Raw genomic sequence first — 27,931 nt, 5'->3', positions numbered from 1 at the left:
GCACAGACCTACGTGTCTGTCTGTCTGTCTGTCTGTCTGTCTGTCTCTCTCTCTCTCTCTCTCTCTCTCACACACACACACACACACACACACTTTCCCTTGCTGCTGCCGCCGCCTTCTCCTCAACAGCCTGTGTGCCCTCTAGTGGACGTTGCCTCCTTCTGCAAGCTTTGAAAGGCTTATAAAGGCAGAGAGGGCAGCGAGGGAGCTGGAGAGGCAGCTGGACAGTTCCTGGTGCTGAACGCAGACAAGAGAGCAACGCGGTTGAGGACCAGTTCGCTCATGGCAGGGAAGCAGCAGCCCCCTTATCTGCACCTGGCAGAGCTGACCGCCTCCCAGTTCTTGGACATCTGGAAACATTATGATGCTGATGGTCAGTGAGAATGAAAAGAGGGACACAAACTTCTGTTCATTTAACCTTTAGGGACAACTGATGTTTTATTGCTTGGTGCCAACATGTGGCTGGAGGAGATTGATCAGTGGCTTAAAATGGCCAGTGCTAATCAGTAGGCATGCTAAGTTTCTTTCTACTTTGCCTGAATTTTTATTTAAAAGGCTGCAATAAGGTGGTTTTAAAGACAGAATTCAGAAAAGGTAGTTTCTGTTGCCTGTTCTTTTTGCTGTTGGGTTGCTGTTGGTTTTTAAGTTTCTACGTTTTATAAATTGTTCACTTTTGTCAGCAGTAGTAAATGAGAGTTGGAAATAGTAAGACAAAGAGTGAGCAGAGAGGAGTGGAAATGTTTCTGATGAGAGTGGGCACAATGGGTGTGGGTAAGTTGAAAAGTGTTTCAGTTGGTAGAATTCAATATGTTTTAGACAAGTATAGTCTCAGTCTTCTGTTTTAGACTTCCTGGTGTTTATTTTCATAAATTTTGGAGGCTCATAAACTTTTTGCCACTATAAGTAAGTCTGGTTAGAGATCCTGTCCCATGTTAGGAAGAGTTGAGGTGGCTTCTGCTGTTGGCTTGTGCCTGTGCAGCTAAACATGTGCTCCCATAGAGAAGGGCAATGATTGCAGTATGATGGGAGTTTGCCTTACTGTAAAGGGTCCTGTGACCATGTCTTGATAACACCCCCTGCGGGTGTCCATTATCATTTAGAAACCTTTGATCTGAGCTCTGGAGAATTCTGTGTACAATATGTTTTCCCCACTAGTCACTGTGTCAAGACAGCATAGCAGGATTTTACTCTAGATAGCTGCAAACCTGCCTCTAAGCACCGCTTACAAGTAATTCGCATGTGGTAAGCCACTGGGTGCCCGAGGTGGTGGCTGTTAACATCTAACACAACACAGGAAGAGATGGCTGCTATCCAGAACGCTGATCCAAAAAGGTTTTTATTTGTGGGAGAGGGGGATACATGCATATCCTGAAACTCTTTAAGCCCTTTGCTGTGCCTCCTCTTCCAGCCATGATGGGATAGAAAAAGCAGAACTTGGAAGAAGGTGGTCTTTAAGAATTTCAGCTGTAGGAGTGAAACAGTTTCCCTGATACTGTTGCAGGAGGCAAGAGGTTCACATGGTTTGGGGCCATAGGGACAAATCTAACCAGGTCCTTTTCTGACTTTTTTTGTCCGATGAAATGAAAGAGAACCAAAAATTTCATAAATTAAATCCCCCCACCCTGTATATGTGCATGTTTTGACTGCACCAATTGCCACACCGGTGACAGGGAAGAGACTTTCCTCTGAGATGAACTGGCTGAAGGCACACCCCAGTATGCGGTAGGGTGTGCATGATGCTCCCCTGTGGTGTGCTACCGGGTGGGTTTCTTGCTGGAGCCACTTAAGTGGAGCATGTGCTTTCAAAACAATGAGTTTCTGTGGCATATTGTGCATGGCGTGGATGATCAAAGGGCTGGGAAGGTGAAGCATGTGGGTGGATGGGCCAGTTGCCTAACAATGGACCGGTCTCTGTGACTGCTTGACTACTTTATGGTTCTCCATGGTTGCAGCAACCTCAGGACAAACAAGGAGCAGGGATCCAGGGGTGGAGTTTTATTGTAATTGTATATCACTTTTCCTTAGAAGAGTGGGGGACAACCTGCGGCCCCCGGCTTAGTTTCAAGTGGCCCTCCAGGAACTGCAGGCCCACTTTTCCTTGCTCTGTCTGTGTGTAAGAAAGAGAGGGGGCACTGTGTAATCCTGCAGGGCTGTAAACACCAGCCAATTTTGACCATGGCCTCAGCTGTCAGCATGCAGTTCCGCCCCACCTGATTGCCTCTGAGGTTATGCAGCCCCTGATAGAAAAGAGGTTCCCAGCCCTAACTCAGAAACTCAAAGCAGCTGAAACAAAAAATCCTAGTCTGTATGTCAGAAGGAACTGAGCAACCTTCACCTTGGGCAGATGCTGACGGGAGGAGAGCAAAAAGCGGGGTGGTGTTTTCAGCTCACTCAGAGTCCGTGATCTCCTGCGGGGCGAGGCAAGCTTAAGCCTACAGAAACTGATTGGGGATAAGCTCACATAACTCACTGCTGGATTGTGGCTAAAGTGTACCGAGCAAGTCCTCTTCCAGATGGCTTGTTTATTGATTATTCACCCTGATTTGTTTGCAGGGAAATTAAGCAGTGTCGACTATTTAATGAGCATTTATTCTGACAATGGTGCATCAAGCAAATGCTAGTCTACACTTGCTGGTGCATTTCCCCATCACTTTCCGAATCTCAGAATGTCTGATCTTTTCAGGGATAACAGTTTTGTTTTGTTTTTTTGCATGACATTCTCCCAAGCACAACCTGAATTGGCCAGTATGTGAACCGAATCCTACCCCAAAATAGCAACAGCCTGGAAGCTCTCAAAAAAGGAGGAAGCCGACCTTGTTGCCCCTCCTAAAGAAGGAAGGCATGCTGGCATCTTTTATTTAGTTTATTTATGGCAGCCTAATAACATATGTTCTCTGGGAGGCTTCCACTAAAAATTAAAGCAAATAAATATAAAGCCGGATAATAAAACCATAAAAGCACCACAAAATCTAATAGAGCAGAAAACTACCAGCAAAATACAAAATCAATACGACAGAGCTCACAGCTGCACCAAAATGTCATCAGTCTTAAAACTCCAAGAATATACCAAAGATCTGAATGTCACTAAAATATATTAAGACTGAAAACCCAGGAAACATAAAAAGGGGGCTCTGTAAGCAATGAAAGTCACCACAGAGATCCTCTCCCTATAAACTAGCTGCATTACCTTATTTGTTGGGGAAACCCTGAGAAGGACCTCAGAAGATATTGATATCCAGGTAAGTATATATGGCAGAGACAGTCCTTCAGGTCACCTTGTCCCCAGCTGTTAAAGGTTAATGGATTAATGGTGGCTCTTTGAACTGGGCCCGGAAATGGACTGGAAGACAGAGCAGAGCAAAAAGCACTGGTGTAACATTACCATGCCATGCAGTCCTAGTTAACAAATTTGCCTGCCCTATTTTGGACCAGAGGAAATTTCCAGATTACTTTCAAAGGCAGCCCTTTGGGACCATGATCCCACCCAGACGTTAATCAATTGATTCAAATATTTCTAGATCACTCTTCATCAAGAACTGATTCCAGAACTGTTCACAAGGTGTTCAAGACTTTGTGGCTCTATCTGTCTATTTGGCCCTGTGGGCAGGAAAGGTAACATTTTAAAAATTGCTGCCTTCATGTGTCCTGGGCTTTAATTTGCTAACTGTGAACCACATTTCCCAAAAACATCAGTACTATGACTGCAGACTCTCTCTTGAATTCCAGCAACCTTTCTAGATAACGCATGACATCTGCAATATTTTGCACCAGGTACCCAATTTGCATTTGTCAACTGTACTTCACAAGGCCACCTGTTTCTCTTGCAATCTCACATTTGGAAGACCCCTGTACCTTCCCCACTTAACCCCTGGAGGTATGGTTGGTTAGTTGGATTAAGCTGCTGTGATCGTATTTCCTTGCGTTGTTCAAAAAGCTCAACCTCTTACTCCTTCTGTGAGATTAAGAGCCACTCCATCAAATGCATTTAATAAAAGAAGGACTTCCCTTGCTCTCTCTTTGAGGGCACAGGGGATTCTGACTTTCCAGCAGCAACACAATCCCAGCCCTGGGATGCGGCTGGAGATGGCAATAATCCTACAAGGCTCACTCTTGAAAGGCAGCAAGACATAGCCCTGTTCAGGCACCCTAAAGAAGGAGAGGGAGGACCTCTCCCCACCCCATCATCATTACCCCTATGTATTGGAGGGATAATTTTTGAAGTGGGGAGCCTGCTCTCCTTGGGTAAATTCCCTCCTTCCCTGCTTTCTGTACCATGCAGAAAAAGGCTGCCTGCTTCAGGCACTATCCTTCAGCTCATGAAGGATGATTGATGGTGCGGAGCAGGCAAGGCAGAGCATACTCATTCTCACTCACTCTGAACAGAATGTCTGAATATGGCTAGACCTTGTTAGCATTGTGGATTATATACCTTGTTGTCCAAACAGTGCCATGTGGGGCATTATCCTAAATGCCTAATTGGTAGAGGAGGCAGCAAAGCAAGATCCCCTTTGCCTTTCTGTAAGGCAACAAGGGTGTCTCCTGCAGCCACTTCGCAGCAGCTTACCTCCTGTATCACCAGGACTTCAGCCTGTCAGCAAAACTGGTAGATGAGGCTCAGTGGACTCAGGGCACCCTAGACTGTCCTTCCAACCTGAACACGGTCAGCTGACCTCACTGGCCAAGGAGGACACACCAAGGAAGAAAAAGCCAGTCTAAGCAGTGCTAGCCTGATCTCATTGAGTCGCCAGGCCTTGCCTTGCCTCACTTCTGGTAAGCAAGCAGGAGCAAGCTGGAGTCCCTCTCAGTCCCTCCTACTGGTAAGATTTGTAAGGCAGTTTTACTTGTGGCGCCAGGATGGTGCCCCCAAGATTTTTCAACCACAGTTCTCATCAGCACCAACCAGCCCCACAACTATCTGAGGCTGGGGCTGATGGGAGCATGGATGTGCTGGCTGGGGTGGATGGCTGTTGTAGTCCAGAACTCCTGGACAGTACCAAGTTGGAGAAGGCAGGTATGAGGAATACAAGAGAAAGGGGGGAGAGAAAGAGAAAGACAGAGTGCCCAAAAGAACTGCATTTCAGATTGGCCCCTGTAATTCCTATGTACCCCTCCTCACCCCTCCAACCATGGTTGCCCTCCTTCTAAATTTGAGCAGGATGCATCACTAAAGAGTGAATGCAACCAAGACACCTTTTGTCAATTCAAGAAAACTCAGCTTAAAAACAAACACGACACCCCCACCCCGCAAACAAACACACATACACAGACATAAATGATATGTTGTTGCAGTGTAATTTGAGGGTGATTCAATGTGTGGAGGGGGGTCTTCCCAGGGGAGCTAGGGAGATCTAACCTGTTATTAATATAATCATTTTGGCAACTTATCATTAAGCACAGCTTTTCAGTTACATCACCTCACTTGCAATGATCAGAGCAGAAACCAAGGACTTGGCATCAGTATGAAATTATACTGTCCCTGCTTAGTAATCCCATTATTATATCGGAGGACCCCTGCAATTTCTATCTTATCTATCTTTCTGATGAATCAAGCCGTGTACAATATACTCAGGGTGCTCAAAGCATCACCATCATTTTCATTGCATCAACAGCTGATGTCGCAGAGGATGCAAAATCTGGAGATCCTAAAAATGGTGGATTCTCACCAAGTTATGTCCTACCTCAACTTTGGTGCTTCCTGAAGCCCCTTCAGGTGGTCAGCCACTTCCTCCTTGTCTTCCCCTTGGTTCAGAGGCATGTAAGATGACCCAGGGGCAAGAATGGCATCAGCAAAGCTGAATGGGGGTAGTGCTCACAACCAAACTGCAGGATGACAAACCACTCACAAGTTAGAAAACTGCACATAACTTTGGAATACAGTCCTGCAGAGTCCTGCATTTCATTAGTGTACTTCTGAGTAATTTCCCACATGTAGAAGCCAAGCACAGCAGGCCAAACCCTGATACACTAGTTTTCTATCTGCAGCAAGTTTCCCCCTCCCCACCACGTTCATAAGGACACATGCAAAAGTAGCAACTACTTGTGTGTTCTGAACTGGTACTCACTTTGCTTCATGTGTAAGGCAGGCCTCCAGAATCATGGGTTAAAGTACAGTGGTACCTCGGGTTACGAACTTAATTCGTTCTGCAGGTCTGTTCTTAACCTGAAACCATTCTTAAACTGAGGTACCACTTTAGCTAATGGGGCCTCCTGCTGCAGTTGCCGCACCACCGACCGACACGTGATTTCTGAGGTAAAGTTCTTAACCTGAGGTACTACTTCTGGGTTAGCAGAGTTTGTAACCTGAAGTGTTTGTAACCAGAGATGTTTGTAACCCGAGATACCACTGAAATTACTTTACATATAACAAGTGTTGGAGGTGGGGGTACATTAATTTAACCATGTTGACTGTGTGTCACTCAAAGTTGTGTGAATGTGGTTTATTAGTTTCCGACTGCTCTTGTGAACATGCAAGGTCTCTTTCTAGCGCCCTCCATTTTATCATTGCTCACACTTTCTCCTTTCCAAAGCCATGGCTTAACCTTCCCTCTTTGCAGGCTTGCTCTGTGTCACCCTATCCCACACTCTTTCACTGGCTGCTCACCCCACAGGGATGTGCCAGTAAAACCTCCCCTGATTAAAGGTTCTCCCTTGGGGGCCCATCAGAGATCAATTACACAATGCCACCTGCTTTAAGAAAACACTTGCCTCGCCCATCTCAGGCTTTCCAGCAGGACTCATCTTCAGGACTGCTGCGATTCCCAGAGCCCGTGATGGCTCTGTGTACAAAGTTGCTTAGGGCCAATGTGAGCATAGACTCAGCAAACATCTTGTCCCAAATTCACACTGGACAAAATAGAGTGCCAAGGCCAGCTCAAGGCATTTTGCTGCCTAAGGCCAAGATGCTGCACCTATTCTACATGCAGAGGCAATCTGGATTAGTGTGTGAATCTTGCTTCCACAGTGGCTGGTGGGACAGTGTCTTCTGCACCTGAGGGCTTTTTGCGTAGCTGGGTGGACTGCATGGCATTGGCGGTCCTGTCTGAACCGTGGCCTTCAGCATCTGCTGCCTGAAGTCTGCTGCCTCACTCTGCCTAATGGCAGAGCTGGTCGATGATGGCCCCATACTTGTGGAATCCCATTTGAAGGGATATAGGGCTGGCTCTATCATCAATAGCTTTTGAACCAGCCTTGAAAACCCACTTGCTTCCATCTGCTTTCAGCTGAAATGTTGAGCTGAGTTTTTAGCATCCTATTGTTTAAACAGCATTTGACTTCCTTGCAATTGTTTTAAATTTTACAGGATGTACGTGTGTGCCCGCTGGGGCTGCCTAATGCCTTTAGATGGCTATTTTAGTTTGTTAATATAAGTGGATGGTTTTCGTTTTGATATTTTCAAGTATGTATGTGGGCCGCATTGGATTGAGAGGCTTTTACCCTGAGGGGGCAATCTAGAAATATTCAAAATAAATTAATACAATGAATAATGGCAGGAAAGGGAAGAAGACACATTCTTTTCCCCTTCAGCTAACCTAAAACTGAGTCAACGTCTCCCCCCAAAAGCCCCACCCCTCAGCTGGGCTCACTTCCAGCTCTGGAACCCAATGAGGGAGGAGAGACATTTTAAAATAACCAAGGGGATCTGCAAGGGTGACCCAGGGCTAAGGAAGGAGTAAGTGCCTCCTCATAGCCACCAATCCCTCTCAACAACCCCCACCCCAGGTGCTGCCATGAGGAAAACATTGCACTGGAAACCCATTGTTTCCTTCGCATGATTATATATTTGGTTGGGAGCCTTATAACTTTCATTATGCAGGTGAAAAAGATGCTGGGGGGATATTTTGTACTGGAAAACAACAGGAGGGGGAAGGGGGAAGCTGCTGCCTCTCCCTGCCTGCCCTCCTTCTGCTTAGACACAGCCTCCTCCTGTCCTGGCTCCTTGGGTTGAAAAACAAAATGGAGGAGGAATGGGTCACTAGAGCCTCTGTCTGGCAGGGGTAACTGCCCTGTGGCCCTCCAGAGGTCATTGGACTCCAATTTCCGTTAGCCCCTGCAGCCTGCATTGCCAGTAGGCTGGGATGATGAGAGCCAAACCATATCTGGAGTGCCACAGGGTCCCCTCCGCTTTCCACCCCACCCCACTGCCCACTCTATAGTTCACAAGCTGAGAAACAGCAGGCCTCAGTGCTGGTCTATCAAAACACCAAACAGCAGGTGCCTGTTTCTTCCATATTGTCAAGTGTGCCAAAAGCACATTTTGCCTCAGGATATTCTGAAGAATGTGCAGGGACACATTTATCTAAAGGAAGTATTTTACACATTCAGTTTTCTTCTGATGGGGGAGCAGACCACTGACAACCCAGTTTATTTAAGTGCTATTTCTTGTTAAATCCAAGTAAACATTTGAAAGGTATTTTACATATACAGTGGTACCTCGGGTTACAGACGCTTCAGGTTACAGACGCTTCAGGTTACAGACTCCGCTAACCCAGAAATATTACCTCGGGTTAAGAACTTTGCTTCAGGATGAGAACAGAAATCACGTGGCGGCGGCACAGCAGCCGCGGGAGGCCCCATTAGCTAAAGTGGTGCTTCAGGTTAAGAACAGTTTCACGTTGGAGTGAGAATGAGTTGAGAAATAAGACTAAGAGCACATATTGATATAGGAATGTATTAGATAATATGTAAAGAAATATACAGTGGTACCTCGGGTTAACTACTTAATTCGCTCCGGAGGTCCATTCTTAACCTGAAACTGTTCTTAACCTGAAGCACCACTTTAGCTAATGGGGCCTCCCACTGCTGCCATGCTGCCGGAGCACAATTTCTGTTCTCATCCTGAAGCAAAGTTCTTAACCTGAAGCACTATTTCTGGGTTAGCAGAGTCTGTAACCTGAAGCGTATGTAACCTGAAGCGTATTTAACCCAAGGTACCACTGTATAATAATAAGAGTACATTCATTTGTAAAAAAGGAATATACAATGGGAAAGACAGGAAGTCTAGTGTGTTGGTATGTATATGATTTTTGGAAAAATTTGGGGGGGGGTTGTTCTTTTTTTTTTGTTTGTTTGCTTAATTTTATTTTTAGGTATATAAAATTTGTATATAATTTTTATATACATGTTGGAAATTATATTATAGTAAGTCCTGTAATGTAATATGACAATGTTTACCGATGTAATATAAGAATGTTAATAAATAAATAAAATGAAAAAAAGAAAGAAAGAACAGTTTCAGGTTAAGAACGGACCTCCGGAACGAATTAAGTACATAACCAGAGGTACCACTGTATTTCTTAAAAAAATAAAAATAAAGCCTGTATCTCCACAATTAGATAGATTGGCCCACAATAAAAAATCCAAAATCCACAGTTCGATGATGCCATTAGTAGGACCAATCAAAATGTCCACAAAAGAGTCTGCAAGGCTTTTGAGTTATCCAAACTCTTCATAGATAGTTAAAAAAAAATTGCAGGCAGGCAACAGGAAGGTAAGATGGTTTGTGGTGAAGCTCTCTAAATCTGGTAGGAGTCAAGGTGGAGCAGATGCTGAAATGAAGTTCTGTTTGCTTTGCCTAGGAAGGTTGACTGCTGGGAAGGAGAAGCATATCAGGGCAGATTCCCTACTTCTGGCAATGCAACAACCCATTCTGTGGTGGCGGTTAGAGAACTGGACTCAGACTGGGAGAAGACCCTGGTTCAAATTGCCACTTAGCCATGAATCTCTTGCAGCCTAACCTACCTCACAGGATTGTTGTGAGGGAAAGAGAACCGCATACACCACTCAGCTCCTTGGAGGAAGAGTTGCAATACTGTACTGATATCAACAACAAAAGCCCTGGAAATTGCAAGGCATTATAAGGGTTCTAATGTGTAAAGGGGTTCGCGTAAGGGATTTAAAAAGTGCTATGTATTTCAAGTCTGCATATAAAATCTCAGCTTGGTTTATACTGCAATTCAGAGCCAAGGACAGCACTTTTGAAAAGCTGAGGTTTACGGCTGTGCAGCAGGCCAGAACAAGGCAAAAGAAAAATTAACTACCACATTATTTTGATTTATTGCCTTTGTTACAGGCTCCATTTTGAATGGGCTCTCCTCCAAGAGTTCATCTATTACTGGCTGAATGATGGCATTGATGGAGCTTATCAATTTTGGTTTTATAAAATGCTGTGCCTATCTATTATCCTTCTCGCTGCACTCCCAGATAGAATGCTGATATTGGATTTCAGCCCAGGAGTCAGAATGATGACTGGGCTGCCCACTGTGCAGACAGGACAGGCAACAGCCAGCCCTCCTGCCTACCCAGGTGCCCATTGGAGGAGAAATGGGTGAAGCACTGCCAGCTGCTTTCCTTCTCCTGGACCTGGGAAAAGGGGGCCCAGCAGTTGCCCATGCAGGCTGATTTCTTGTGCCACACGCAGCTGGAAAAGGTCAGGGTGGAAGAGGGAGTGCCAGGGGAGTTCAGGGCTGGCCAAATTGCGTTTTTATTTTGACTATTAATATACCACTTAATTACAACTGTCTTTAGGTAGTTAATGGGTAACTCAAGACAAAACAAAAAGAAGAACAAGACAGTTTACCCAGCATGATCAGGGTCGTCTTTTCATTACTTGATCTGCATTGCATTTATGGGAGGGGACAATAAATTTTTCGTAAGGATATTGGGAGAATTAAAGAAAACCATCCTCCCCACCCATCCCAGCTCCTCTCATACTACCGTGTCCTGCAACATTGCAACATCTCAAGGACCACAGATGCATATTTGGGTGATAGGCAGCTTTTTAACTCCCAGGCAAATCTTGTGAAGGTGGCCTTTCCGAGGACTACATGCCTACAAAGGACTGGAGGGTCACAAAGTGTATACCAGCCTAATGGCAGGGCTGCTAGTAGTGTTCCCATCGGATGCTCAGGAGGCGTCCAGTGAAATCCTCTGGCAACCACTCTTCTGAGTCCTAAAGGAAACAGACATGCTTAAGGATTTTATTAATGAAAGCAAGCCACAGTCTGAAAGCAGAACAAATTAGAACCCTTACACCTCTATTGTGAGATGAGCTAGGGATGCCCACATAAAAGCCATGGGAGAGGTTGCCAGGGATTCAGAGTGCAAGGCAGGCATAGGCAAACTTGGCCTTCCAGATGTTTTGGTACTACAACTCCCATCATCCCTAGCTAACAGGACCAGTGGTCAGGGATGATGGGAATTGTAGTCTCAAAACATCTAGAGGACTGAGTTTGCCTATGCCTGGTGTAAGGTCACCAGTACAAGGAAAGCATCCAGCTCTCTCTTGCTCTCTCTGCTTTCCATCTTGCTCCCGAAAGCCTCTTGGGGCTCTGAACCAGCTGTGTGGCCTAGGGGGAGTCCAAAGGGCTAAATTTGGCTCTCCAGCCTGAGGCTGTTTCTCCTTTGAAGCTGGTGGCTGAAGTCCAAAGGCTTAGGAAGAGACACATTGAATATTTAGACTCTCCTGTTTTTAAATGCTGATACCTGTGCATGTCTGACATTATGAAACTTTAGTGTTGCAGTTTCCCCTAACACCTCATGAAAAGCCATCCTGCACCTGGTAATACATCGAAGGAAGGCTTGGTACCTTCCCAAAATGACAGTTCTCCAATGGCACTCTATTGGAAGGAGCCATCACAGTTTGTGTTGATGGTGCAGAAGAGATTATGTGCCCTTCTGCCTTCCTGGCTGACTTGTATGAGACCCTCTTTTGAGAGGCTAATCAGGCCCCCGGATGGCCTGCAGGGCATTAGCGTAGCAGAACTTTTTGCGAGGAATTTAAAAATGCATTGACTGTTTTAGTAAGTCAGGTCTTATAAGAGCCTTGCTTCAGCTGACCTAATTTGGTGAGACTTCTCTAGGAGTATGAATAAATGCATATTAAGCCTCCCTGTCTATGCATGAGAAATACCATTAAAAGATGTTTTTCAGAACACTCATTTCCATCCTGCTTGGGATCCCCAGAGGTGGAAGGGACACTTGCAGGCCTTCTAGAGCAAGATTCTGGGTTCAAAGTGTAGCTCTGTAGAAGACGGAGCCTCCACAGACACTCCTTCTCACTGCTGAAGGATTCAGCCAAATTTCGATCTTCAGTATTAAAGATTCACGAGCCCGTCCCACACCCCTGGGCATGAGGGCTATGCTCTGCCTCCATGGTTGGAGGCAGTAATGCTTGGAATACTCAAGTCCTGCTTGCCAGTTTCCCCATAAGCCATTGGCCTGATCCAGCAGGCTCTTCTTATGTTCTATATCGTGAGAGGGAATAAACTAACCAATTCATAATCAATTGCTTCTTGTGTTACCTTTGCTGGTTACAGGTGTTTATCTGTCCTTCTTCTTACCCTGTTTTAAATATCTTCAAATCAGAAAGAGTGTTTTCAGACCTTCTTAATGACTCATGCTTTTCACACAGACCGGTTGACTTGCAACAGCTCCATGCACGCAGCTGTGGTGTTGCATATACATCTGCCATACCTGGGTTCAAGTAGCCACTGAGCTGCAGATTCTGAGGTGGCTTCAAGCAAGTTGTCTCAGTTCCCCTTTCTTAAAATGGGTTCCTTAGCAACTTCCCTCACAGGGTTATTGTTAGAGTGAAGGTTTGTCGCTATGGGCTAATAGCCGTAATAATAAAATACATACAAATTTGAAGGTTTGTCGCGTATTTTCCCCAGTTAACCGAAAGGTTTAACAATAGAGAGGTTTGTAAAACTGACTGCAACCTGGTAGCTAGCCCCTAAGGAAGAGACTTTAACAATCTAGACTAAGCCATTGTTATCTGGAATGTCCTTAGTCTCATTCAAGATAAGAAGTGAAGAGGGCCTCTGTCCTTCAAAAAGAAGCTTGCCAAACCAGCAGCAGCAACTGTGGAGAAATCAGAGTGAGCTCTGTGCCATTTAATAAGGGCTTTGCTGGGCAGCTTGTTTCTATATGAAAGAGTTTTCTGCTGCTTTGAAAACCCCTCGTCCAGATGATTTTTAAGGGATGCCATATGAAAACCAGAATTTTTTGGACTCCCTGCAGAATGAGGCCCAGTAGGTATAACCATGCCTTTCCTTTTAATTCTTTGATATTTGAGCCTCTACCATTAAATTCTTTTAAACAATATTTGAAAGTGTACTCAAAGAAAAGCACAAAAGAGAAATGTTCAAGTCAGAAAGGCGGAAACTTTCATAGAGGAAAGAGGAAATTAGAAAGCCTTTGGCCTGCTGAGCCAGCTTTCTATTGGCAGAGCGTTTGCAACACAGGGAGCAGACAGATATGTCAGCCATTGAGACAGAAATTAGCAGCTAATTGGACAAGCTGCTTGATGGTGACCAAACCAGCTCCTCCCAAATTCATTCATTGTCAGCTAGGAGTGGGGGGGGGGGGTACCTCAGTTCCTTACTGGAGAATCTGGCCTCTCACTGGGAGTCAGGTGTGGATTCATAGTTCTGCTGAAACAGATGAAATACTGTGCTGCATAAAAGGTGGTGATTTCTGTATTTAAATGAATTTATATAACTGGGAAGTTAACCTCCCCTCCCTCATTGGGCCGCACTGTCAATTCTTGGTTAGTCTCCCTTGGCTAAATGTTGCCAGCCATGAAGGATCCAGAGTCCAGCAGGCATATGGGAAGCTACACCCCCCTCCAAGCACCTGGTCCACATACTCAGGTTGCAATAACTGAAATGTATTCTACAAATTTCCAGTGCGCGCTTGGGTAAGCAGTTCGTGGTCCTCCCTCTTGTACCCTGCCCAGTAGGGCGAAGGGGCTGCGTTCCAGCAGACCACTTATCCGAGTCACAGGGGCACCATAAAATGTAGCACCCTGCTTGTGGTTAACGCTTAGCTGGAATGAAATATTCAACGCAGCAATAGAGAAATTAAAATAATAATTTATTTGTCAGACAAATAAATATGAGGCACAGTGGTATATGGTTACCAAGCTCTGGCCTGGCCTCCTGCCATTCTGGCCAGCACTTATATTTCCTTAATCCAGCCCCCTTGCTCCTCCTGTGGCTGCCTCTGTCCAATCAGCCTGGTTAAAATTCCTATTGGCTGTTTGCTAGAACCAATCACAAAAGATACACCCATTTCCTTCTGTCCTTTTATGGGAAACAAAAAGCTATCTATAAATGACAAATAAGTAGTAATATATCTTACATGTGTCTCAACAAGGAACCTTAATTACCAGCTCACCTCTTGCCCTCCTTGCCCTATTGCCTTCCAAAACAGATGGTTAATCTTGAATTTTTATCTTAAACATATGTCAAGGATTTTGAGTTCACATCAACATTGAGAGATCTCCTTCATTTGAAGGTTTCTAAACAAAAGGCCTGACAACCATATATCAGGAGTGCTCGATGGCGTCTCCTGTCTGGCCGGAGGCTGGGCTGGTGGCTGACTTAATTTCAGGATAGTTACAACTCTTACAACTATATGAAATAAGAATCTAGCATTTCTTAAATCCTTTGCATAATTATATTTAAACTAATATATTTAATACATAAATAACCTTTTAAAAGGAAAAGAAAAGGATCTTAGTTTAAGAAAGAAACAGCTTTAGAAAAGACTTCCCAAAAATGCTCTCTTTCTGCCAGCCAGACCAGTTGCTTTTCAATTTGCTCTTGGCCTTTTTAACCTTAGGAAGAAGATATGGCTCATTTTACTATTTATCAACCCTTAATTTGTAGGGTCAGTGTAACCTTGGCTCTCAGCCTGTAATTCCCTTTTTACGACTTTGAGAATTGTTTTCTGCTATAAATCAGGGGGCCCCCTTGTCTAGGAGAAAAACATTTTGCCAAGGTTCTTAGGCAGCTGCTCTTCTGCCTGGCATGAACATTTGAAAATCTTTAAGCTCATTTTAAAATACAAGCCCTGATTAAACATATAAGCTTTAATAAAAATGCAGGCTTATGATTAGATGCCTCAACACAACTGCAGAATTCTTGATACCCAAATCATGGTGGATCCAAAAGGGTGTGAGTGTGTTTGGCCTCAGTGTGTTACAAATGTGCCACCACTTACTTCCAGGAGCTTTCTTGCATCTTCTTGTGGGCCAAGATGGAGCATAGACCCTGAACCACTCAGAAAAAATGGTGTTGGGTTTACTTATTTAATTAAACTTATACCCTACTTTTCACTACATCTGGGTCTCAAAGGGGCCTTATAGAATGACACATCTCACAGGCTTCAGCGGGAGCACCCACAGCATCAGCCAGAAACTTCCCTAGTAGGGTTCTCAGAAATACTTCAGAAATCAACCTCAGAGCAGAGTGGTGTCCTTCAATGCCCAGCAGTATGTCCCAATACTTAAAAACTGCATCCTGCCGGAAGGGAGATGGAGATGTAATCCCTGTTAGCTACAGCTACTCATTCTCCACAACCCCACAAGCCTACACTGGTGCTGCGCAGAGAACTCAGGAGGCCAAGTCTGAGAAGGATCCACTCTTTCTAGCCCATCCACTTTGGTCTTATTATTGAATGCCAGGTTGGCTCCTACATTAGTGATTCAATCCTGAGTGGCAGAGGCTGTCTACACAAGGTAATTTAAAATGGAGTCAAGGCATCTCGTGTATGCATGTTTTCCACATTGTCCAACACAAGGTTTTCCTCATTCAAGCAGCAGCCCACACTCCCCCTCCCTCATTTAATTCAAGTTTTCCTGATTAGCAGACAATTTGGTAAGCAAAAAAAAAATCCAACATATAATTGCTTGTTACTCAACTGCGGACATACCAAAGTGCATTGTGTGGGTGGTTTGTTTGGGGGGTTTTTTACATGTGTGTTGACATTTTAGTGTGCACTCAGGGCTGCCAACAGTTGGGCAGAAAGGATCAGATTTGGGGGGACCTCAAGGCCACCAGAGACCCTGGTTGCTTAGCTTTCTTTTTGTTTTTTAAAGTAACTTCCTCCATTCTCTAAATCAGAAGATATGAGCCAATCCATTAACACCTCTACCCCTGTGTCACAATTTCTGTGAACTGAGCTAGTCTTTTCAGTGGACTCTACTTTGCAGAGTTCTAGCCAATGAATGGCAAGTGACCTTTTTGGACATCACCAGGAGGAGCTAGGAAATCTTAAGCTGCCTGTTCCTGCTTCTGTCTCCTTGCTGCCCAGATACTGTATATAATGGGGAAGGGGGTGCACACATCATGGGCGTTGAGTGAGTTTTTGGCTTTCAGCAGTGTCACCACATGTGCCTGCCCTCCCACTGTTCTCTCTCTGTGTACATCCAGTAGGAGTTCCAGAAAATCAAAGAACACATATAGGCAGCATCTTGGTAGGCACATACATTTAACAATTTCTGTGGTGGTTATAACAAATCTGTACACACACACACTTTTTTCTTATTTGCAATCATGTTTTCTGAAGGGAAATATAGAAGTGTAAATGCAGCTTATGATGCCTTTAAAATGTGTTGATATTTTCTTCTTCTAAACATAATGAGCTATACAAGTTTAATTTTTCCTGGGCTGCTGAATAGGGCAGTTTATTTGTCTATTTCATAGCCTGTTTTTAATCTAGTCCTGGCATCCTATATTAACTTTTCTGGGAGTAAGACTGCAATCCTCATCCCATTTACCTGGGAGTAAACACCATTAGATTCAACAGGATTTACTTTTGAGCAGACATAATTAGGATTCTGCTGTACTTTTGAGTAGATCTAGGATTATGTTGTTAATCTTTTCCTTTCTCCCTCCGATCCTAAATTTTAAAACAATTACGCAGAGATTACTTAGGTGTCACTGATGTCACTTGGCAAGAAACTAATACTAATTTTTAAATAATTATTCTGCAGTGACCAACTGGTTTTGACAGTAAATATGTGGTGCATGTATTTTTTACATTTCCAATGTTGGAAAGCTTTTTGTTTTGTTTTTGGCATTTTGCTGTAAAATATCATGGCTGTGAAATGGTGCCGCTAAAGCAAGGGAGGGGCTGCTTTTCTGGTTTTGTGAAGGTTTGTATTTCTTGACATGAATGGCAGTACATGTTTGTATCTTGATTAGCTGGCTGTTTTGTGCAAGTCTGGCATTTCAGAAAACTTGTATCTCAAAAATAATAATAATTGTGCCCCCCAAAAAACTAATGCCTCTAGGCATGCCCTCAATGGACCTCAAGCTTCCAGAACTCAGGGAGGGCAGGGGAAGTACTAATTGAGGGGAGGGGGCAACATACCCCATCAAGCACAACCCACTAGTGTGGATAGGAAAAACTGAGGCAGAGTTCAACTGAAAGCTCACATGCGTGAATGAATGTGCACAAAAATATACATGGAAGACTCTGATCTGTGGCACTCATGTGTGCATGGACACTGGTGTGTACAGAGCCTGGCCTGGCGTGTCAGTGTGGAAACATCCTTGGTGGGGAGGTGAAGGCATGGCTGGATGAAAGGGTAGCACAGGCCACGTTCATTTGTTACTCAAAGCAAGATGAGAGATGCCTTCTGCTATCCTTTTTTCCAGCTTCGGGTGCTCCTTATTGCTCCCTTTGTGCTTCTTCTTTCAGGAAACGGCTACATTGAAGGGAAAGAACTGGAAAGCTTCTTCCAAGAGCTAGAGAGCGCCAGGAAGGGAGCAGGAATGGTAATGACCTGTGCATTTTCCTTCTCCCGTCCATTAACTTCTGCTTCTATTCCTGTTTTCAGCTTAAAGAGGCTGTTCTGTGCCCATTTACTTGGGAGTAAGCATCTAGCTTGACCCCTAAAAGAAAGGACTAAACTGGGTTTTAAAATTTGTATTGCTGCAATTTTTGCCTTTGGGTTAATCAAAATGTCATATTCTTATTATTCAACACTGTTGCTTTATTGCAAAGGTTGGGGGAACCTGTGGCCCCCAGAGGTGTTTCTGAGTGACAACTTCTGTTCCATCTATGTTTGGGGGATTTTAAAAGCAAAGCCTGCCGGGGACGGGGCTGCACTCAATGGGGAGTTGTATGGATCCCAAGTGGGACACGGATGGCGCTGTGATCTAAACCACTGAGCCTTGGGCTTGACGATCAGAAGGTTGACGGTTCAAATCCCCGTGACGGGGTGAACTCCTGTTTCTCGGTCCCTGCTCCTGCCAACCTAGCAGTTTGAAAGCACGTAAAAGTGCAAGTAGATAAATAGGTGCCACTCCGGTGGGAAGGTAAATGGTGTTTCCGTGTGCTGCTCTGGTTTGTCACATGACCCAGAAGTTGTCTGAGGACAAACGCCGGCTCCCTCGGCCTATAGAGCGAGATTAGCGCCACAACCCCAGAGTCATCCGCGACTGCACCTAACGGTCAGGGGTACCTTTACCTTTATGGATCCCAAATGCCATTTCTCCTCGAAATGCAGCTTGCCTGCTGGTCTGGGCACAGGACAGAGCCCAGAAGTGGCTTTGTTTCTCCCCACCTGCAAGCTGAGCCTGCATCAGAGGAGTGAGCCGTGCCCCCTCTTTTCTCAGGAATCGAAAAATGTCAATGTTGCAGAGAAGATGCAGGAGTTCATGCGGAAATACGACAAGAACGCCGATGGGAAAATTGAAATGTCTGAGGTGAGCTGTGTGACACCCTCCCCCCTGCAGAAGTCCAGAAGCCCCCTGCCCTGAAGAGGGTGTGAGCCTGTGAATTCGCCAGAATACTCGCCCCTCTCTGCATGATGACTGCTCTGCCTATATGCAGGCAGGCAGGGACAAACTCAGCAAAGGGGAAATGCTGCAGATCTCCTGATGGGAAGAAGATTGCCCCTCTTGCCACTGCCATGCCTCCTTGCTGCTCTTACCCTCTGGGCCCAATCCTCACCATCCCTCAGGAGGGCAAGAGGAGGTGGCTGATCTCCACACTGTTGTTGCTGTTTGCCTCAGCCCTGCTAGAGCTGCCTTCCCCAAGCTGGTGCCTTCCGGTGGTTCTGAGCCACAACTATCAGTCCTCATCAGCATGGTTATGCTCCCCTAAGTCCCAGGATCCTATGGCTGGGACTGGCAGGAGTTGTAGTCCAAGACATCTGGAGGGCACCAGCTTGGGGAAGGCTGTACTAAAGCCTTGGAGAATGCAGAACAGCAGGCAGCAAGAGCCGGAGGAAGTCCATCTAGCATAATACCAAGCGGCCACCATGGCTTTCCAGGGTGAATCAGAGGGGACATTCCCAGCCCCACCTAGAGATGCCACCGGAATTTGAATACGGGACCTTCTGCAGGCCATGCAGGTGCTGTACCCCCAAGCGTTTTCTTCCAGAGGCTGTTCAAGCCTCCCTGCAGCTGCTACATAAATAACAAAAATGTGTGTGTTAAGTGCATTCGTACAATGGACATCATATCTAGTTTGGCCCTTGGTTGTTCTGAGGAATCCTCCTGAGCATATTTCTCAGCAGTTTCCCTAATCTGGATTATGCTGTTCCAATACCAGTCATTTTACCCTGTGACCAGGAGTCCTTTGGCGTGCCAGCAGTTCACTTCAGTGATCTAAAGTGGGCTTGCTCCAAAACTGTCCAAGTTGAACTTCTCCCTATAGTCTTTCCTAGAAAAATGGCAAGACAGAAGGTCAGGGGAAAGGAGACCAGGAACATACTCTTAAGCAGTTGTTGTTGATATCATCAACACTGTTCTCAATCAGTTTCTCTCTCTGAGGTTGACATGCCCTTCCTGTCTCTTTTTCCTCCCCTTTCCACACCCAGCTGGCACAGATTTTGCCCACAGAGGAGAACTTCCTGCTCTGTTTCCGGCAGCACGTTGGCTCCAGTGCCGAATTCATGGAGGTAAGAAGAACTTGGCTCCTGCTAACTCATTTGAATCATAGAATCATAGAATCATAGAGTTGGAAGAGACCACAAGGGCCATCGAGTCCAACCCCCTGCCAAGCAGGGCTCCTCCAGACTGTGGTGGGTTTTGTTCTTAGCAGGTGAATTTTGCAAGATGCTGCTGACGCTGTAAGAGTGATTGGTAGTGGATCCACATCAATCTGCTTTGTTAGTTATTCTGTGTTGCTTCCCCAGTGTTACCACATTATTGCCATCTGAAAAGGCCCTCTTGCACTGCAGAGCACCGAGAGAAGGACAAAAAATACACAATAACATTTGTCATATGAAAAGTTACAGGATTTCATCTCTGAGATAGGCACCAACTGGAAATGGGCCAGCCTGTTCGCCCCAGAACTTTTGCTACAGGGCTACGGCCACTTAGTGAAGCAGAGGAGACCAGGCCAGCAGGGCTGTCATAAGGTTGGCATTGGGCAACTTCTCCCTGGAAGCAAATAGGTGCTGTCTGCCCTAGAGGCACATAAATAAATAAAAACGCTACTGATATGTCGTCATCTTGAGACATACATCCAACAGCTGTGAAACAGCGATCCATCCAAGCAATTAAAATGAATAATAGGAAATGAATACCGTGTTGGGAAATGAAACTGGAGTCCATCTGTTGTTAGCTAATGGGCAAATTAAGTTGTGTGACAGGCACAGGCAATTAAATATTAAAATTGATCTGCTTATAATAATTTGTGCTTAAAATATTCATTCTTTCAATAATGAAGGTGAACCCTTGACACATCGTTTTCCACTGTGCTGGCCTTTCTCCAGATGAAAACAATATTGAGAATCTTTTCCCACTGATACTGAATATTTGGAAAGCGGTTGCTCTGTGACACAGGATGGCTCCAAAGACATTTCTTAATTGATTGAACTGCTCTCTGATGGATTTTCAGTTACCGGCTCATTATTGCTTTTTCCTAATCTGCTGATTCATTTGTTATTTTCTTCATTATTGGTGCTGCTGCTGCTTCTGTTCTTAGCCACCTTGGGGCATTTTGTGAGAAGGTGGGTTATAAATCCCAAAATGTATAAAAATCAATATAAATGCAATTGTTGTGACAAATCTGTGCTCTTTCCATTGCAGGCTTGGCGGAAGTATGATACCGATCGCAGTGGCTACATCGAAGCCAATGAGCTCAAGGTGGGCTGAGCTGAGGTCAGGGCTAGAAGATAGAACCAGATGCAAAATGGCTCACAGGGATAAACATCTTTTAAAAGTTAATGCCAATTACATACTTGCATGCACACACACACATTTTCTAATGCCTCTGTGCAATATCAGTGCTCAGCAACTTCAAAGCACTTCTCTTTGGTTTTCAGTACTCTTTGTAATAGCCTTGTAGGGTTGGCCAGTGTTAAGATGGCCACATTATAGGTGGGAGCTGAGGTCGAGAGAGGCTTTCCTGTGCAAGCACAATGATGAAGTGAGATTTGACTCTCCCGGGTATTTTGTGGCTGGCAATTCACTCTTTGAACCACTATTCTATAACAACGACCCCCCCTCCCCTGCTCTTCACAAAGCATCCATTGATCACGGCTCTGATACTGCTGTTGTCCTTAGCACTTGAGGCATGGCGGAGTGGGAGGAAGAGCAGCGGCACTAAGAGGCGGCTCCAAACAGTGGCAACAACATATTTTGTTTGTGCTGAAAATGGCCTCCCTATCCATCACGTTGCCATGCTCTTACGTGTTTCCCCAGCTGCATCCAAATCTCTGCATGGAGCAGGCAAGAGGTGTAGACTCTGCAGCATCTCTTTGCTGTGGACTGAAGGACTGGAGGGGAATGGAGCTCCTCCTCATAGGGAACTCTAAGGACAAAAGAAAGGATCAGGCAGCTGGATCAGGCCAAAGTGCCCCCCTCTAGTCTGGCATGCTGCTCCTACCATGGCCAGCCGGATGCTTCAATAGGAAGACCACCAGCCAGACCTGAGCACAGCAGCAGCTCTCTCCCTGCTTGTGATTCCCAGCAACTGACATTCAGATGCATACTGCTTCCAACCATGGAGGAAGAAAATAGCCTTAGTGGGTAGTAGCCACTGATCTCCTCCTCTTCCACCTCCGCCTCCTCCATAGGTTTGTCTGACCCTCTTCAAAAGCCACCCCCTGCCTGTGGCGTCCCTTCCAACTCTACAGTTCTATGATTGTATGTCACACTGAAAGGCATGTTGCACACTTATTTACAGTTTCTAGAGCACTTCTCGTGTGCAAATGCTTCTTGCTCTTTATTGTTACCACAGCATTTGCCTCTTGCCCCCATTTTACAAATCAAGACTCTGAACCAAACAGAAGCCAGTTTTGGTCAATGGAAGAGTCTCTTGTTAGAAGGCAGCGCTGCGGCTTTTCTGCACAGCTCCTTCCACTTCTTACTGTAATGTCCTGCTAGGAGATGTCTGGCCTTACTGTGTGGCAGGATTCTCTTTGCCTGCTTCCCCTACAGTCTTGTCTGTCACTGGGGGCTGGAGTCAGTGGTGGTGGTGGTGGTGTTTATGCAGGAAGGAGAGTTGTAGCTGCCTTTTTCAGCAAAAGTTGAGTCCTCCCCAGGATGCCTCATTTCTTCTGCACTTCTGTGCTTGCTTCCTAAGACATCAAGGCCTGTTGAGCTTACAGTTGAGCTTAGTTCTGAGTGGGCACATTTACGGTGGGGCTGTAAATCAATCTGCGCCTTCTCATGCCTTCTCTTTTTGCAGGGATTTCTTTCGGACTTGCTTGAAAAAGCCAACCGGCCCTACGACGAACCAAAGCTGCAAGAATATACACAGACCATTGTAAGTGCAAGAAGCCCCCTGGGAGTAGGAAGGTCTCCTGTGGGGGTGGGGAAGTCCGTTGCTCAACTCCAGAACCGCCTGCAGGCTTCCTGTGTCCCCCATAGGCTGTATCCCCCAAAAACTCCTGCCACAACTAATTAGTTAGGCTTTAAAAGTGCCCTCTCTGGCTGCAGTCCACATCAGCTTTCTTCAACCTGGTGCCCTCCAGATGTTTTAGACTACAACTCCTAACCTTGGCCAGTTCGTTTTGTTTTTCCAAAGACACCAGAAGTGTCTTCCGTTTTCTTTTTTCCAAAGGAATCTGGAGAAGAGGAAGCAAGTAGGCTTCTTCAGGGACTGCTGTGCTAACTCTGTCGATTTCAGCAGAGGCTGTGTTCACACTCTGATTGACTGTGCACTCCCAGCAGATCCAGTTCTGGGTTTTTAATCTGTGGTTGTTATCCCAAATACATGTGTATTCTGTCCTTCATTATAAAATGCTACTGTTTGGGGCCATTGTTTCTCAAACAGCTTCATACTGACTGGGGTCCTTGAGCTGCAGCCAAGGTGCAAAAACACCTTTGCATGGGGTAGAGACATCCCTGCCCTGTCAATGCCCACTAGTGTGTGCACAAACAGAAACAAGTCTGACACAAATGAAGCTGTGCTGATTTGAACAGCTAAAGGAGAAAGAGCTGTGAAATGCAGCTTCACTGCACTTTAAGGTGGTAATATGAATACACTTCACATTGCATTGCATTGCATTGCATTGCAGAGCGGCAATGAAAAGAGGCCACCTGGTAGGAGCCACCCAGAGTCAGGGGTGGAGGAAGGAGGGTGCAGTGGGTGCAGTCTGCCCTGGGTGTCACCACTGAGGGGGGTGACGAAATGCCGGGCAGCACACACTGCGGGGCCTGCAGCACGCCCAAGCCACGCATCTCTCCTGGGAGAGATGTGGTGGCTTGGGTGTGCGTAGGCTCCATGCTGCCCAAATGGTCCGCCCGCTGCCTCGCCCCCCCCCCAGCTGAGTGGGAGGAGGCAGGCAGACTCTGGAGGCCCTGTGGTGCCCCCTGCCTTCGGGTGCACCTACGGGTACACCCCAGGCACCCGAGCGGCTTCCTCCACCACTGCCCAGAATGGCTGGGACAACCCAATCAGATGGGTGGCATATAAATAATAAAGTTATTGTTACTATCATTAGGAGTGTCTTGTTGCAGCCCAAACCTTTAACTTAGGAACCACTCACAGACTGTCGCTTTCTGACCCCACAGCTGCGAATGTTTGACTTGAATGGGGATGGGAAGCTCTGCCTGTCGGAGATGTCACGGTAAGATTCATAGAATCTATAGGGTTGGAGGGGATCCTAAGGGTCATCTCGGTCACCCCCTGAAATGCAGGAATCACAGCTGATTGATGGCCATCCAACTTCTGTTTAAAAATCTCTAGTGAATGGGAGTCCACCATTTTCCAAGGGAGTCCATTCATCCATCACATTGTTATAAGCCTCAAAAAGCCAAACATATTTCTTTGGTTGTCACTTTTCTGGCAGGGAAAACTCTGATTTTGTCTGAGAGTTTACTGCTCCTGCCCTTCCTAAACAATGCTCTCATGCCCTCAGACCTCCCCACACTCCTCCATATGGCAGAAATAATATAAGTGTAGAATCTCTTTTTCTCGGGGTGCAATCTCCAATGTACCCTTCCAGCGTGAATAGTTGAGTTTCTTCCTGAGTAATCCCCAACCTGATGCTTCCCCGCCATTTTGGACTACTACAGCTCTCCTCACCCTTAGCCAGCACAGCCAATGGGGGTTGCAGTCCAAAAAAATGAAGTGGTAGGCATTTTCCATGTTATGCAAGGCTGGATCAGTGTGGAATAGTGGTTAGTGTGTCAGACTAAGATCCAGGAGACCAGAGTTCAAATCCTGACTCACCCACGAAGCATGTTGTCACGGCTAAAATGGCCGCTGTTTCTTTAATGCAAATAAAGCTGGGTCAGCATGACTCAGCGGCCTGCAGCAGGTTGTATATATAAAGTGAGAAATGTTAGTTTGTGCTGAGGCTGGTGTATTGGTTGGTTGGTTGGTTGGTTGGTTGGTTGGTTGGTTGGTTGGTGCTGGTGTGTATAGTTATTCAGTCGTGTTTTGCACAAAGACTTTTAAGAATAAAACTCTGCAAGGATATTCTCATGGACTCTTTTGTGCAGACAAGGGTCCAAGGACCAGGCTGAAGAGACAAAGGGAGGTCAGAACCCTTTCCTCTTTTTTTTTTCTTTTTACAAACACTGACACATGCTGGGTGACATTGGCCCAGTTAAATTTGGCCCACAGCCTCACCTACCTCACAGTCACACCCATTTAACCCACATCTTGAGCAGAGGGGTTTCTTGCCACTTGTCCCTGTAAGATGACCATGTTTCAAAAGGACTTCTGAGGGAAATGTCTCCAATCCCAGTAAGGCATGGTCCAGTTTCCAACTATCATCCCAGCTCCAGAAATCCACATTCCATCTAAAAGTTTGCCCCAAGCAAAATACATCTGGAACTGACAGACAAAACCCACCTATTCAGATGTGGTGTTGATCCCTTTTCTTCCTGGCAAAAGTCATGCTGTACCTTCTTTTGTCTGACATTATCCCATTCATGTTGCAGACTATTGCCTGTGCAAGAGAACTTCCTTCTGAAGTTTCAGGTAAAAAAAAGTGGTGGTGGGATGTTGGTGGGGTTACTTTCCTCCTGTTTATCTTAATCCATGGGTAGGCAAACTAAGGCATGGGGGCCGGATCCGGCCCAATCGCCTTCTAAATCTGGCCCGCAGACAGTTTTAGAATCAGCGTGTTTTTACATGGGTAGAATGTGTCCTTTTATTTAAAATGCATCTCTTGGTTATTTGTGGGGCATAGGAATGGGTTCATTCCCCCAAAAAAATAATATAGTCCAGCCCCCCACAAGGTCTGAGAGACAGTGGACCAGCCCCCTGCTGAAAAAGTTTGCTGACCCCTGTCTTAATCCATTTCTCCTTCTCATTTATTCAGGGAATGAAGCTAGATTCCGACGAATTCAATGCTATCTTTGCATTTTATGACAAGGTACAATATCTAGATCTTCACTCACCCCTTCTTCCCTGGCCAGGGGGGAGCCCCATTTTGTGGCTCACCTCAGGTGCCAAAATGTCTTGGGCTGGCCATGCATGGAACTCTCTTCTGGCCCAAAGGAGCCTCCGCTTGGTCTGTTCTCCTTGGGGGCAATGGGTAGGCGTGTGAAGAAAGCCATCCAGCTGATACTGTTTCTAAAGTCTGCCAAGTTGACCACTTTGTTCGAATAAAGTAAGGTTTTCCTTTAATGATGCTTATATTTCCAGGGTTGCAAACAAGAAAGCAGCTATAAAGCAGAAAATTTTCAAACAGCTGGGATGGAGAGTAAGGCTGGTGTGGCTGCAGATTACAAGTGAAGGAAGAGAAGACTTTCAGGGGTGGGGAATAGTGTGCCTTGATGTTTTGCGTTGAAAGAATAGTCTAATCTCTCTCTATTATCTCCTACCATTAATATCCAGGATGGAAACGGCTTCATTGATGAGAATGAATTAGATGCTCTTCTGAAAGATCTCTATGAGAAAAACAAGAAAGTAAGTGCATAAGGTGGTTTGTGTGTGTGTGTGTGTGTGTGTGTGAGAGAGAGAGAGAGAGAGAGAGAGAACACAAGATTGGGGGTGGGCCCTCCTTACCCCAGAGCACACATTATGAGGAATGTCCAAGCACTTAATGTGAAGATTATAGCCCGATGCACAAACATCAAGTGAGAAAATTTCTTTGCAAATCTGCCCCCAAAACGATGAGGGATCTAGTACCCTTTCCTTATTGGTGCAAATGCACTGCTAGCAATTGGAGCTTAATTCAAAATGGAGCCTCAGGAAGAATTCTGGTTTTAAAATTCATACACTTAAAAACTGCATGTGAAAAACTTCTCATTCCCCATAGTCAGAACTTGGAATTTTTAAGTGTAAGACTTGATACTTCGGTGTAGTTGGCTTTCAGCTTTTATTAAACATTTACTTTTTGTATCCACCTTTGTAGGAGTGAAAGAGGGATGATTGTTGAGTTCTGGGCTCATGATATTAAGTGTGTGTGTTGGTCTCTGTGTGTTTTGAGACAAATCACCTTTTGTCCACAGCAGCTTGGGGCGATATGCAACAGGTATGAACTGCATAACACAGACATCAATAAAACAGTAACTAAAATAAAAGTGTTAATGCAAAACTAAGAAGTTATTAAAATATTCATTCACATATTGTTGCTGCGGGTGAAAATCCCATAAATAAACTACAGAAGCCTGGATAAAAGAGTCCTTATTTGCCCTCTGAAGACCAGCAATGAGGGTGACAATCCTACCTCAAGGGGAAGACAATATCAAAGCTGGGGGCCTCACCACAGAATTCCCTTTCTACATATTCCCTTTCCCAAATACTGTTTGGGACCATAAGCAGACCACCCTTTTCTTTTTACATTAAAATAGGAGGCTAAGAAGGCTAAGAAGTGCATTATATGATTCCTGCATTGCAGGAGGACTAGATGGTCCTTTGGGCCCCTTTCAACGCTACAGTTCGTAGAATCATATAATTGTAGAGCTGGAAGGGACCCCAAGGGTCATCTAGTCCAACCCCCTGCAATACAGGCATCTCAGCTAAAGCATCCATAACAGATGGCCATCCAACCTCTGCTTAAAAACCTCCAAGGAAGGAGTGTCCACAAGCTCCCAAGGGAGACCATTTGCTAAGTATTCCATTCTATGCCATTTGCTAGACATTCCAGTTCTCTAAAGCCTTGCTCTGAACTTCGCTCCCCTCTCCAGTCATGTGAAATTTCATTGCTCCCTCCCCTGTTCTTTTCCCTTTGCCAGGAAATGGGCATCCAGCAGCTCACCAACTACAGAAAGAGCATCATGAATCTGTCTGATGGGGGGAAACTTTACCGCAAGGAACTGGAGATCGTTCTCTGCAGCGAGCCCCCTCTGTAAAGATGAGCTGCTCCCTCCACGACTCAACCCGCCGCCCCCCGCCCTGCCACAACCAACCACAAAGGCAAAGGAAAAAGGAAAAAAAGACCACGAGGAGCAACGGGAGGCTGACTGTCCATCCTGTACCTGGGCAATCCACTTGACCCCGCAAGGCTTGGCTTGCTGATCTGCTTGCTGACTTTGGGCACACAATTGCTGCCGGATGGTGGCGCCTCCTCTCCCAGAGGGGGCTCTGATCCAAACCATCAGTTTCCTCTTCCTGCTTGTTTCTCTCTCTGTGTTGGTTACCATAGTTTGTGTCCTGTACATCCTCAGATCTGGAGTGTATTTTATTTTTGCTCTTAATTTTTATCTTTTGCTTTCTATTCACACTAAGTCTTCTTGATTACCAAAGAAGAGTTTACAAATAAAACTGATCTTCTGCTACTGGA

General features: G+C 45.5%; 1 protein-coding gene across 1 annotated transcript; it reads left to right on the top strand.

Moving 5' to 3' along the window:
* The first annotated feature begins 172 nt into the window (after positions 1-172).
* CALB2 (calbindin 2) lies at positions 173-27,926 on the top strand. The gene is made up of 11 exons (XM_079989236.1): positions 173-373; positions 17,488-17,564; positions 18,408-18,497; positions 19,616-19,696; positions 20,832-20,888; positions 22,435-22,512; positions 23,763-23,818; positions 25,140-25,179; positions 25,523-25,576; positions 26,041-26,112; positions 27,384-27,926. The coding sequence occupies exons 1-11, from the start codon at positions 283-285 to the stop codon at positions 27,498-27,500; spliced, it is 813 nt and encodes a 270-aa protein (XP_079845362.1). The 5' UTR covers positions 173-282; the 3' UTR covers positions 27,501-27,926.
* The last annotated feature ends 5 nt before the right edge of the window (positions 27,927-27,931 follow it).

The sequence above is a fragment of the Podarcis cretensis genome (assembly GCF_951804945.1).
Source record: "Podarcis cretensis genome assembly, chromosome: 8".
Taxonomy (NCBI): Eukaryota; Metazoa; Chordata; class Lepidosauria; order Squamata; family Lacertidae; genus Podarcis; species Podarcis cretensis.
Note: the sequence above shows the minus strand (reverse complement) of the source record. Positions and strands in the feature narration are given on the sequence as shown.